Here is a 12,338-nt window from a genome sequence, read left to right as displayed (position 1 = left end):
TCCACTACTAAGATTTCATCCCTCACCTCATCGTATTCCAAAACTCACAGAAAAAGACCAAAAACATTCTGAAAGTTGAACTCTTGTGCCTCCACCATTTGCTGGTGCAGGGGAAGGGTACAAAGTGAGACCTGGCAAAAGCTCAAATTTCTTCTCTTTAGGAGTGAAAATGCCACATTCAAAAAGAGTTTGTGAAAAAGAAAATGAGAAACAAGCTGGAACATAATTTCCACATAACTTTAGAGCTATCATCATTACTGCAGTATTAGCATACACTGCATCTCAAACTGCTAGCATAAAAGCTCTCTTGCATCTGTTCCAAAACTCCATACAAAGGGAATGTGTCTTAAACATTTATGAGTATAGAAAAGCACTCAAATACTGCCACCCAACACTGAAATGAATTTAGGAATATGCAACAAATTAGGCAGGGAAAGATTGTCTTGTTTAAGTGTATCACAAATACCATAAATTACAGTTGCACTACATCCATTAACTGAAAGTAAAGCAAAATAGTCTCTCTGAAAATATGTGTTTTGAAGTGACTTGTTAGTACATGAAAATTGTAACAGAACTGTTTTACCTTTGTTTTCTAAGCTGCATATCTTCCATCACTCCTTGGATATGGTCCACATTTTCTTTGTTTTCAATGGTCACATCTTTTCCATAGGCCCAAGATGCCTGATTAGATATCTGATCAAGAAGACTTTGACCTTTCTCACGCAAGCCTTGCAAACCTAAATCTGAAGAAAAAAAAGCAAAAAAATTTTAAAAGGTTAAAAAAAAATAAGAGATATATCCATGACACTCTAAGCTTGTTAACCTTCTCACCAAAAAGAGATAAAATGCAATAGAATCTATGAGATGGAAGGCTGGAAGGAGATAAGAACATTACTACCTTTGTATTTCTTTACCCTTCCTTACTTCTAAGTTAGAGAAAGCACCCATCTACATTAACAAAGAAGTAGTGCTTCATTACAGATGAAATGCAGAGTAGGTATATAGTAAACATAAACATGTAAAACAAGAAAGCACTTCCAGTACACTTCCTCAGACAAAACAGTATCAGCAAGTCAAAGGTAGTTATGTGGAGCATTACTTATCTTTCGATTTCTAGTTATTACCTTCTTTTTCCCCGCTATTTTGTTTTAAAGAGAGTATTATTAGTGTATGTAAGTTAAATGCAGAAATATTCTGCTTACCAACACTCTTCAATTTCTCTTCCAGTAATTTTAAAGTTTGTTGAATTGATGCTCCATCTGCTGGTGCCACATCTACACACAACATTCCTAGTAAGCCATCCAGTTGCTGAGATAACTAAAGTGAAAACCAACATATTGCTGTTAAAAAGAAGGGGCTTCAAGGTGCTCAAGTCTGCAGTGTTGCTCCAAATGTTTGGGGATGCGTCATTTTACAGGTTTCTCTTTGCTTACAAAACTCCAAGAGAATATATCTCTAAATGGGGGGGAGGAGAGAAACCTAAGACTCCTTACACAGCTATAAGAAAGGAATAAATGTCAATCTTAAAAAGAACCTATGGAAGATCGTATCAAATTCTTCTCAAAATTAGAAAAAAAAGTGTGCCACAGGTAATACGTATTTCAAGAAAAGCTAGAGCACTTTTTCATTATTTACTACTAGCCATTCAGTGATGAATGCTATTGAAATACAAGATATACTACAACTTCTCTCCCAAAGAAAAATTCTTTTTCTCACTGTTTCAATCACTAAATGAAGAGTTACTCCATTTTCCAAGTAACATTTTATGTTTTATCCCCCTTCAAACTTTCCCAATGTATTGAACACTTACAATACTATACTAATAACACACTAAAGGTGAGTCCGTGAGAAGCAAAAGGGAACAACTTACATCTTGGGCAACACTGTGGAATTCAAGTGCTGCTTGTAATAGATTCTGCCTGAATTCTAGCTGACTGGCCTGTCGATAACACACATCACTCAGCTGTTGCTGCAATGCTTTTAATTCCACAAGGTCCTCCTCATCCCCCGCATTTAGGAGGGCTGCAATCTGCTGATTAAGTTCAACATAAACAGCAAACCACTCCTACAAATAGAAGATAATTAAGCATTAAAATAATATCAAACAATTTTCTTTTAAAAAGGCATACATCTACCTGCAGATTAATACATAATCAGATTTAAAAGGGATCTTAGTCCAGCTTACACTATAATTATCAATTCTCACATAGGAGGGAAAAGTTTCCATAATTTCAAATCAACTTAAGAAGCAATTAGTACATATTGAAATAATGCATGTACTGTAACTTAAAAAAAATAATGGTGCAGTAAAATGGGAAGATTACAAACAGTGAGTAGCATGGCTTGTAGATCACAGCACAAACTTCACTCAAATTACATCACTGAATCAACAGAAGAATCTCCCCATTTTTAAACAAGCTTCTAATACTTATATGCCTCTGGGGCTGTACTGAAAAGTTTTTGTTAATTGGTAAGCTATTTCAAAAGGTGTTCAAAAGAATGTCTAGGTGTTACTTTTGGTGACAATTGAAAGCTTCAGTAATTTTCTTAAACATTTAGAAAAAAACTACTACTGTTGATAGAGACAAAGTAATTCTTATCCTCTAATTCCTCAGGTCATCCATTTATTGGAACTTGAAAATGACCTTTATTTCTTAATTAAGGAAAAATTTACACTATTCAATTCAAAATTTCTAGATTTGATTTCAAGTGCTTTGACTACTAAATGCATGCACAAGGAGTTAACTAGTGTCATGGTGGTCTATTTGCAGAAGAAAGTACTTCAAATATTTAACAGTTGTGGGGGATTTAAACACTACATGATACATCAAGATCACATTCTCATTTTGCGTGATTCAGATGCCTAAACATGTTTGTCCAACAGCTTTTATTTTAGCCTACAGTGAAGTGCTTTTCAAATGCCCTATGCACTTGAAATGATGCTGAATAGCACCATCTATTGGCCTCAAACATTTGACTGAATTGGTATTCTTGCTATGCTACTAGTTTAGGTATTGTTTTTTTTCTTTTTTTCCCCTCTTTTTTTTTTTTAATATTATGCCTTTAGTTTTTGCATTATTTATTTACAAAGCATGCAAAACAATATAAATATTCATGTTCTTAGTTTTCTTTTCATTTTACTTGAAATCTTCTCTATCATCCGCTCACAGGAAGAAGCAGAGTATGAGAAAATGCGAGGAGGAAAAGCAGCTATGAAAAAAATTAAACTAGCAATCAACAAAAAAAATTAAGAGCAAAATAAGTCTTCCCCCCTCACAAGAGCCATTTTGGATAACATAGTATGGGGAAAATTTTCTACTGCCACACTCATGCTATAGATGTACAGGTTCACTTAGGTTCACACTATACTGTTAGATACTGAACAAAGAAAGCTTACTGATTGTGACAAGCAAAATATGAAAAGTCAAACAAGAAAATCTACGTTAATAGTTTATCATTAAAGAAAATGGATTTTTAAACTATCAGTCAAATAAAAAGACTGGTGAACCAGAAATACAATATATTTATGATGTCTTCTATAGTGGAATTTTAGATAGACACCTCTAACACATCAAAATTACGGAGAAACAGCCAACATTCACTCAAAGATAACAGCTCCAGTATACCGCCCATCAATAAAACATGCAGAAAATATGAGGGGGAAAAAAGCACACTCCACCCAAAGCAAAATAAAATAACACCCTGAAAGTGGAAAATATTTTTTGAAATAAACTGGAGTGGAAAAGGCAATTTCGATAACAAATCAAACATTTTTGAAAGTGTCTTCAAAATACAAGCATTAAAATCAGCAACAGATGAGAGATGATGAAAGGAAAAGCAAAAAAAGCTGTCATTTCAATTTCTAGAAGAGGAAAAAGAAATCAGGGAAACAGTGAAAGAGAAAATGTGCACTCAGCTATTAGAAGATGTTTAGAAATCAATTTTCTCCAAAGCTATTTTCGAAAGTGATTTCAATTCGTAAGTGGGGATTACAGTTACTACTTATGGTATAAACCTGAAAATAACTTGTTCTGATTGTTGTTTCTACAAAATACTGTCAGCATCAGATAACCAAGCAGTGTTTGTTATTGCCTGTGCCTGATGGTGATAAGAAAGCTGTAGGCCAGGCTGTAAACTTCAGGGGGAATTCAGACTTCAAAGACAGCATTTAGCTACAGGTAATGCATAGTTCTGTGGTATCAACTCACTATAATTACAAAATATTTTTTATATTTCCTTGAAATATACCTTATATTCATAAGTCTTGATCATTGAAAGTGTTAAGCCAGTTTCAACTCCTGGCAAATGTAGTTTAACAAAGACCAAATATTAACTCATTCATGTAAAAAAAATATAGGACTTCTCAGCCATTTTCTCTCCAGCCGCAGGCAGAGAAGGACAAGGAAATAATTGCTATGACGATGTAAGAAAATTCCCTAACAACAAACTATAGATAAACCGTATATAAAAATCAGTATTTTTCTATACTGGAAAACAATAAATATCATCTACATATAATGAACATACCAAGTTCTTAAATTGCTCAGACAGTTAACCATAAAATCATTCACTATCCAGAATTCCTCAATATTCATAACCAAAATGCATAATACATAACTGCATGCAATTAGAACTGTTTTGCTACTTGAAAAGGACAGTGGAAGTCTCACACTGTGCTGACTCTCAATCTCTTCATGCTTCTGTTGCAACGCTTGTGAGGCTCTAATTGAATCTCCTATTCCCCACTGGGTTCTTAGCTGCTCTGATCCAGGTCCTTCAAGCCAATTAACTACCTGTAAAAAAGATAAATATGACAAAAATAAGACAGCAAATCAACTATGTGGAAACTTGTAGAAAAGTATTTAGTTGCAAAACTAAGTATTTAAAAATATATGTAATCTTTTTCAGCATCTGTGGAAGTCTTCCCACGAATCCATCCACAAGTTCAGAAGCATTATATAGAAGTTACTTCTCATTAATCTCAGCCTATCAGCTCCACAAAAGCATGGAGCAAAAGATGTCTGTTCTAGAAGTAACATCTCCTATTTCTGGTAGAATGGCATTTGACATGGAAGTGCATATGGAGCAAATGTGTGTCATTCAATTCCTCCACATGGGAGGAAAGACACACTGACATTCAACACTTACTTATGAACATTTACGGAGACCAAACAGTAGATATGAACACATGGAAAGATGAACGTTTTCTTAGCAGTGACTCCGTCACAACAACTGTGAAACATTGGATCATCTCCACTGGTTCACATTTTTATAAGCAGGCTTTTTCATCATTGGCAAAAAGTGCATAAATAGTGGTGGCAACTGTGTTGAAGAAAGTAGTTTTGTAGCTGAGACTTTGTTCTATCAATCAGCACTATTGTGCTCTTTATATGCTTTATAGTTTCCGTGGAAATACATATGAGGCATTACTTTTGGAACAATTTTTAATTTTTAATGATTAGAGATTACTGTAAGGTCTGTCACTTTTTTTTGTGAATTAAGATTTGAAAAATAGTAATTAACATTGATTAGCAATGTAAGAAGGTATACAAAGAGTTAAATTGGAATGCAAAGCAAGAAAAAAGATGGAAAATAAATCAGCAACATAAGGGAGCAACTTTTCTCTGTCATACCCATTCCAACTGAAAGCACTGCAAGCACATTTATACTGCAACTTGTTTGTTTCGGCAAAATAAATCCCACACCAGTTCGCCTCCAGCCCATCATTATCTTCTTTAATTTACCATGAGCTCAAGTCTTTTTCCCCCACAAGCCAAAAGGAAACTACATCAGTTTACAGACTTAGTAGATTTTTCCATGTTTTTATGCCATCTAAAGAGCTTTAAAATGTACTTTTCTATAAAACAGACTAAGCTAGTAAAATATTGAAATATATTCTTGCTGTGTACACTGAGAGTCAGTTCACTTACTATGCAGCATTCATAGTATAGAGGGAGCAAACAAAAGACTTCCTAATAAAATTAGTGGCAAAATGAGGCTGATGCTCCAGTAAACAAGTCTATTTAAATGCATTAACAATGGCTGTTAGCCAAACTAAGTCATAAATTTAATTTCAATCAGCACATCTTCTTCAACCAATACAGCTTTACCACAGGGGGGAAAAATTCTCACCCAATTACATCCACTGCCATGCTAATGTTTGATACAGTACTATTGTCACCTTTTATACATTTTTATTTCCAGCTCAAAAAAAAGTTGATATTTACTTTTTCCTTTTATAATCATTTGAATGACTACACAAGTGAAAATGATTACTCTATTGCTAATTTTGCTGCTAGAAATAAAAACAAGATTGATTAGTTTTTCTTCCCTATTTGGAATACTGTGAAGGGAAAGTACTTGATTCACACTCCCCATGCTTTAGAAATGTTAGCGTATAAAGGTTAGAAGCAACATTCATTCTATTTTGTGAACATTCAAACTATGCAAAATGTTTAAAAACATAGAACTAATTTCAAGTGATAAACACAATCAAAGAAATGGAGATTTCTTTCTCTTATCTCTGAAACCATGCTGACAAAATGTTGGAAGTGCCAATTACATGCCTGTTTCCAAAGGACAGGACCAATTCATTATGGCCTTTAACAATTGAATAAAAGATGTCTATTATTCTGGTCAGAGGTGACTCAAAATACAGTGTTTAACTACTTTTAACTTTGCTAAAACATTCAGCATTAGAATGGAATAAATGACAACATTCCTTCAGTAACAGGAACTTGAAAACTAAACTCTCAGACAAAACTACCGCTAAATGCATCTCATATGTGAATGTTCTCTGCTATCATGTCAGGTATTCCACTCCTTAATGAGTTAAGCAGCAAGAAACAAAGGGATGTGGTGAAGCTTTTTGCTGTGGGGTTGAAAGCAGGTGGAGCTGAGTAAATTCTAATCACCTCTATTGTATCAGAAGAGACTTTGGAAAGCCTGTGCCAGTAGCCAAAGCATAAAGCATCCAGTCAAACCAGTGTACTGAAGTTTCAGGAATAGGAGGAGAATACAGGCTGGGTCTTGAGCCCAAACCTGCTTCTCACAGCATTCAAGAACTTAATTCTTACCTGCATTACCTTCTGCTGAATTTCCTCTAATTGAGTTCGCTTGCTACGTTGCCTGCAAACTTCCTGGTAGCGGGTATATTGCTCTCGGAGGGAGTCTAGGAGCTTCATGACTTGCGGCTGAGCAAGCAGCTCATCATCCATTGGAGACCACGACACTCCTCCATCTGAGCCATTAAATCGACGCTGTTGTAGCTCAGAGAGCAACTCATGGCCTTTGAGGGAACGTATAATGATTTGGTTAATGCAGATACAAAATAAGCACAAGGTGATGAGTCAGCAAACGTACTGCTGGATGGTCTAAAAGTACATTTCTGCAGCTAATAATCTTACATGCATTATGCACATTTAATGATACCATTCCATTAACATTCAGAGCCTCAGGCACAGCCTGGGAGTTGTACCAACTATAAAATAGGGCAGAAACCATGTGCCATATTTCAGGTATCTAAAAGATACAATATTGATAATAAGGAAACATTTGCAAAGCACAGTGCTGATTCTGGAACGACTGTAAGTGTTCTCATTTACTGTAAAATACTGTGTAGCATTCAAAATATTTCTCTCATTTAATTCATATTCTTAGAATAAATGATTTAGAAGCCCTAACAAATTCAGCACACTCCGGTCAGCTTACAAGATTTTCTAACAAGTGCAAAAGTGCAAAAGAAAGGATGGAATTGAACCTGAAGTATCATGCTCTTAGACACTGAGTTATGGTACAGACTCTCTATAGAGCAATAACTTTAATGCATATGAAAATAGCACAGTTTGTCTATTTAGTCCTGCACTTAAGCTGTTCAAAGAAAGTGAGTTTTCGTAAGCTGCAGCAAAGTTTAAGATGTGAACTCCACATCCACTACTAGCCAACTCAGTCTATTTGTATATCCAGAAGCTCAATGAACAAATTAGCAAGTGTTTGTTCAGTAAAGACATCTTGATGTAGAAGTGAAAAAATCTGCCAATCCCACAGCTGTGCAGGTCTTAAATGGTGGTGTGCCAGTTCACCAAAATAAAGAAACAACAAAAAACCAGATACTAGCATAGTAATTGTAATACCTCCAGGTAAACACAGAAAAACAGACTTTAAACTCAAGCATTATCATCTATACAAAAATGCCAAAGGCCTTGGAATTTGCAGCAAGCATCTGTAAATTACTCTGTCCTTATACTGTGAGATGTACACAATTCATAAGAATTCAAACACATTTTGCTAAGCTCTTGAGATAAATATCATTGATTTCACCTCCTGGAGTACTACAAGGCACAGATAGTTGCAGGGAAAACAGTTTAAGATTTCTGTAAGTCATATTAGAATAATCTTACATTATTATGTTTCTTCCACAGCAAGGAATTAATATTTTCATGATTTTTTTTTAAGCTAAACTATTATCAAACTGTAATAGTTACACAGTTCTTCAAACTGTAAGAATTACATAGCAGCCTGCAAAAGCAACAATAATTATAAATTATGGAAGTCAGGAGACTTATTTTAAGAACTCAGAACAATAACAAAACAGACCAAAACTGGTCTTCCTTTTTTGGTTTGTTGATATTTGCCCTTTAAGGGTAGGAAACTTTAATAGAGAAAAAAAATGACTTTTTGATTCTCAAACTTTCAATATAGTGATCAACGACAACAAAAAATAGTCTCTTGGGAACTCCTATGGCTTGAATAACATTATTATACCTATTACTGTAGCTCTAAGAATGTCATTATGTTACAATATTAAAAATAGACAATGCTTCCAAACTTTCTTGGGAGCCATCTACTAAAAAAAAAAAATAATAATGTATTGTTGCATTGTTCATTAGAGGAGTATATACAATTTGACTTTAAGGTCTGACAGTTTCTACAGGTGCTTTGTATTTAAAAATTTTTAAAGGCTATAACAACCTTTTAACACTTAGAGAATTCTCCCATATCTCAGTAAGATAAAGCATATGCAGAGCCAGTAGCTCTCAGTAGCAGACGTTACACAAATCACACATCATGAATGTAGTAGGAGACTATAAGATAAGGAGCACTCCTCAGACTCTGATCACCATCTTTATGCTGTGCTTTGCTTCCCACTCTATACAAATTTTTAAGCATATTTCTAGTCCAAATTACGGTGCCATTCTGTGTTATTGGGAATAAGATATTCACACTAAAAACATCTCAAAGAAACCAAACTGTTTAAAGCTCAAGGGATAGTCAAAGAATGGAAGTCAGAAGAACCATGCTTCACTTTCATAGGTGGGCAGCTCAGTATGAGCTTGATGCAAATTATCTGACTCGTGCATGAAAATGCTTCGTATCATTACCATTTCGTGGCTACTTGAGAGGAAATCATTCCATGAGAGGCCAACATATCAGCATTATCTAGAAGCAATGTACTTTCAAATTAAAGCTACTAATTATTGTAACACTGTAAAGATGTTATCAACACTACTAAAAATTATTTTAAGCAGCATTGCAAGCAATAAGACGCATTGCTTTCCTTTTTATCCCAACAAAGATGACACTAATTGATAAGCTTATTACATTGTGGCATTGGTTAAGATAGCTATCGCACCCTCTGCTTTCAAGTGAGGAACAAAGTGATTAATGAACATTATTAACTGACATTATTATTTTTCAACTTACCTGTCTGCAGTACAGTCTCAGGATCAACTGATGGAAGGAAGTTCAAATCTATTGATCTTGAATAAAAGTAATAAACAAATGTCAATAATTCATTTGCATTACAGTAGCACTAAAAAGCTCCAACCAACATCAGAGCTATCACACTCTGTTAAGAGACTATGTACTTTTCTCCATATCTCTTTTCTTCACACCCCAGAATATGCAGTATCTACATGACATGAGAAAAGCAGATCAAGTGGCAAACAGCAGTATCCATAGTTTACAGAACTGTGCAACAGTGGCAGAAGTTTTGTTGACGGAATTATCCCCAGTAGGGATAATAGAACAAGATAAAAGCCCCATTGACTTGTGCAGTCATGAGATTTCTAATCAAGCCTGAAGCTGAAATTTTGATCTTCTGTATCTCAGCCTAATACCTTAATTGCATAGGCTCTTTGTAAATCTAAAGAAAGAGTAATTATTTTCTATGACTTTGATAAATGATGGAAAACATGAACTTGCTTTTGACACTGTTTAGATACATGTTAGGACGCATTGGTTTAAAAAAAATAAAAAGTTCAGTTCTTTAGTTTCTTGTGGAGTCTATTTACATCAGAAAATCAACCACTTATAGGAGAACAGTATCAGAGTAAATCCCTCTTCCTCATTTTGAGTCTAAACATGAGTAAAACAGTCATTAAATTCTTGCTCTTTGTACACATTTATCAAAATGAGGTGCAGCCAAACAAGCATCCATCTGACAAAATTTGTGATGTTTTTTAAATGTTGAAAATGTCCTTACGTATTTCATGACATTTAAAGTATTACAGTATTTTCAATATCATTGCGATTTCTAGTGAAATTTAATATCAAAAACCCATGAGTTTCAAAAGCCTAACTACATACCTGTCTTTTTCTTGTTGATTTCCTTTATCACTTCCGTTGTTAATTAGAGCAAGTTCATCAAGCAAGGATGTTGATTCTTTTGTGAATTTTTCAAATACCTAAACAAAAATGCATGTTTTAAATTAAGAAATACAAATAATATAAGCGATAAAATATTGAGGGCATCAATACAAATTTATCCAGTGGCTCCAATAATACATTTCAATCTTCATATTGTTTCCCAATATATAGAAAGTACAGCAAAAAGAGCATAGTTTTCTACATGGAACACTTAGGAGCACCAGAAGCTTTTAGGAAGATAAGAAATATCACACAGTACAATGAAGAACTGATTTCTGAAATACATTTTTTTAGATTTCTACAGAACCTATAAGTTCTTATGGACATACTTACTTCACCATTTCATTTATGCCGCTATCTTTATTTAAATCTCAGGCATAATGCTGAATCAGTGTTACAAAAGCATTGGATAGCTCAGCTGAATGGGTAAAAATAATCAGCTTTGTGAAAATGCCAAATCTTCATTGCTATGAACAAGCTACAATGTAATGAACTCTGAGGTAGAAGATATACTAGCGATTTAAAAAAAAATACTCTGACCAGTTTCTTCAAATGCAGAGAGTACACAGACAGCAAAGCCTACGTAGTCAGATATTGCATATTACTCAGATTACATCTTTGAAACAGATTTTAACCCTGTATGATTACTGCAACTCTGTATCCACTGGGAAGACAGCACTGATAGATCTTTCAGCCAAGTTTTAAGCTGTCCTAACTCTAAAGTATTTCTTCCTTGTTAGGGATTTCCCCATTAGTAGGCAAAAAAATTCCCTTCATAACCACTCCATCATACACTCAAGTTCTACTAGAGTAACAGTCTATGGGAGAGCTCCACTAAGGAACCTGTTAGTTCAATTATCATCATGAAATGCATGCATTTGGACCACAATACTACACACAGGACAAATTCTATGCAAGGCTCCTACATGAATAGAAATCCATGGATCAAGAACAACACATTTGAAAGAAACAGAAAACTAACCAGCCTCTTATTCAACCAATCCATATGATCATAGGTGAGAGTTCCTCCAAAATCTTCTGTTAGTTGACATGGTTCTATGTATCGAGTCAACTTGTTAGCAGATACCAAAATAACCTGCAATAATAAGTATCAGATATAGGTGTAGGTAATGCTTATACTTAAGTTCCTGACAAGTTGTGCTAAGTGTGTCCAGAGGTACTGAGCAGATCTTTTCAGTGACTCACAACAAGTGACCATCTTACTGCTAAATATCCCTATGAAGCACGGTTGACCACAATTAGGTGAGGCCTAATAGAGGCATATAGTTTTGATACACAGTCTACATTTCATGCAGAATCCCTTAGAAGCATCAATGGTATCACCACCTATTTAAAGTAGGAAAAAGAAATATGCTTGTTGGCTGTTTTCTTCACGGTATTGATGTTTCTTGATTAAGTTATACTTTGTGACCTATTTTCAGTGAACACGGTGGCAGGATATCATGCTGCAAAGCACCACTCTCTTGCAGACCTTCGTGCCACACAAGCTAAATACCTGCATTTACCATGCAAATGTGCTGCATACCTTTATAGTTTAGGTAATTTTTACATTCTGTACATCCCTCTGAATTTATAAAAAAAAAGGAGAAGAAAATTAATTCACTCAATCAGAACATTTCAGTATGGAAACAGTAAATCAGGTAGCTAAGAACATCAATTCTAAAAGGATT

The 12,338-nt window shown here is 34.7% G+C and overlaps 1 protein-coding gene across 2 annotated transcripts in view; it reads right to left on the bottom strand.

Annotated features, from left to right (window-relative positions):
* The window catches only part of SESTD1 (SEC14 and spectrin domain containing 1), a 37,122-nt gene that overhangs the window by 9,077 nt on the left and 15,707 nt on the right, over positions 1-12,338 (bottom strand). Inside the window, exons 5-12 of one of the 2 annotated variants that reach the window (XM_010713543.2) lie at positions 11,630-11,743; positions 10,588-10,685; positions 9,703-9,758; positions 7,077-7,288; positions 4,671-4,793; positions 1,871-2,065; positions 1,203-1,317; positions 584-743 (exon numbers count right to left, since the gene is read on the bottom strand). In XM_010713543.2, coding sequence (XP_010711845.1) covers positions 584-743; positions 1,203-1,317; positions 1,871-2,065; positions 4,671-4,793; positions 7,077-7,288; positions 9,703-9,758; positions 10,588-10,685; positions 11,630-11,743 — 1,073 coding nt within the window. The remainder of the gene's footprint in view (positions 1-583; positions 744-1,202; positions 1,318-1,870; positions 2,066-4,670; positions 4,794-7,076; positions 7,289-9,702; positions 9,759-10,587; positions 10,686-11,629; positions 11,744-12,338) is intronic. The other variant, XM_010713544.2, reaches the window with a different exon arrangement.

This window comes from Meleagris gallopavo, chromosome 7 (assembly GCF_000146605.3).
Source record: "Meleagris gallopavo isolate NT-WF06-2002-E0010 breed Aviagen turkey brand Nicholas breeding stock chromosome 7, Turkey_5.1, whole genome shotgun sequence".
In the NCBI taxonomy this organism is placed as follows: domain Eukaryota; kingdom Metazoa; phylum Chordata; class Aves; order Galliformes; family Phasianidae; genus Meleagris; species Meleagris gallopavo.
The sequence above is the reverse complement of the archived record's forward strand: the minus strand, read 5'-3'. Positions and strand labels throughout refer to the sequence as shown.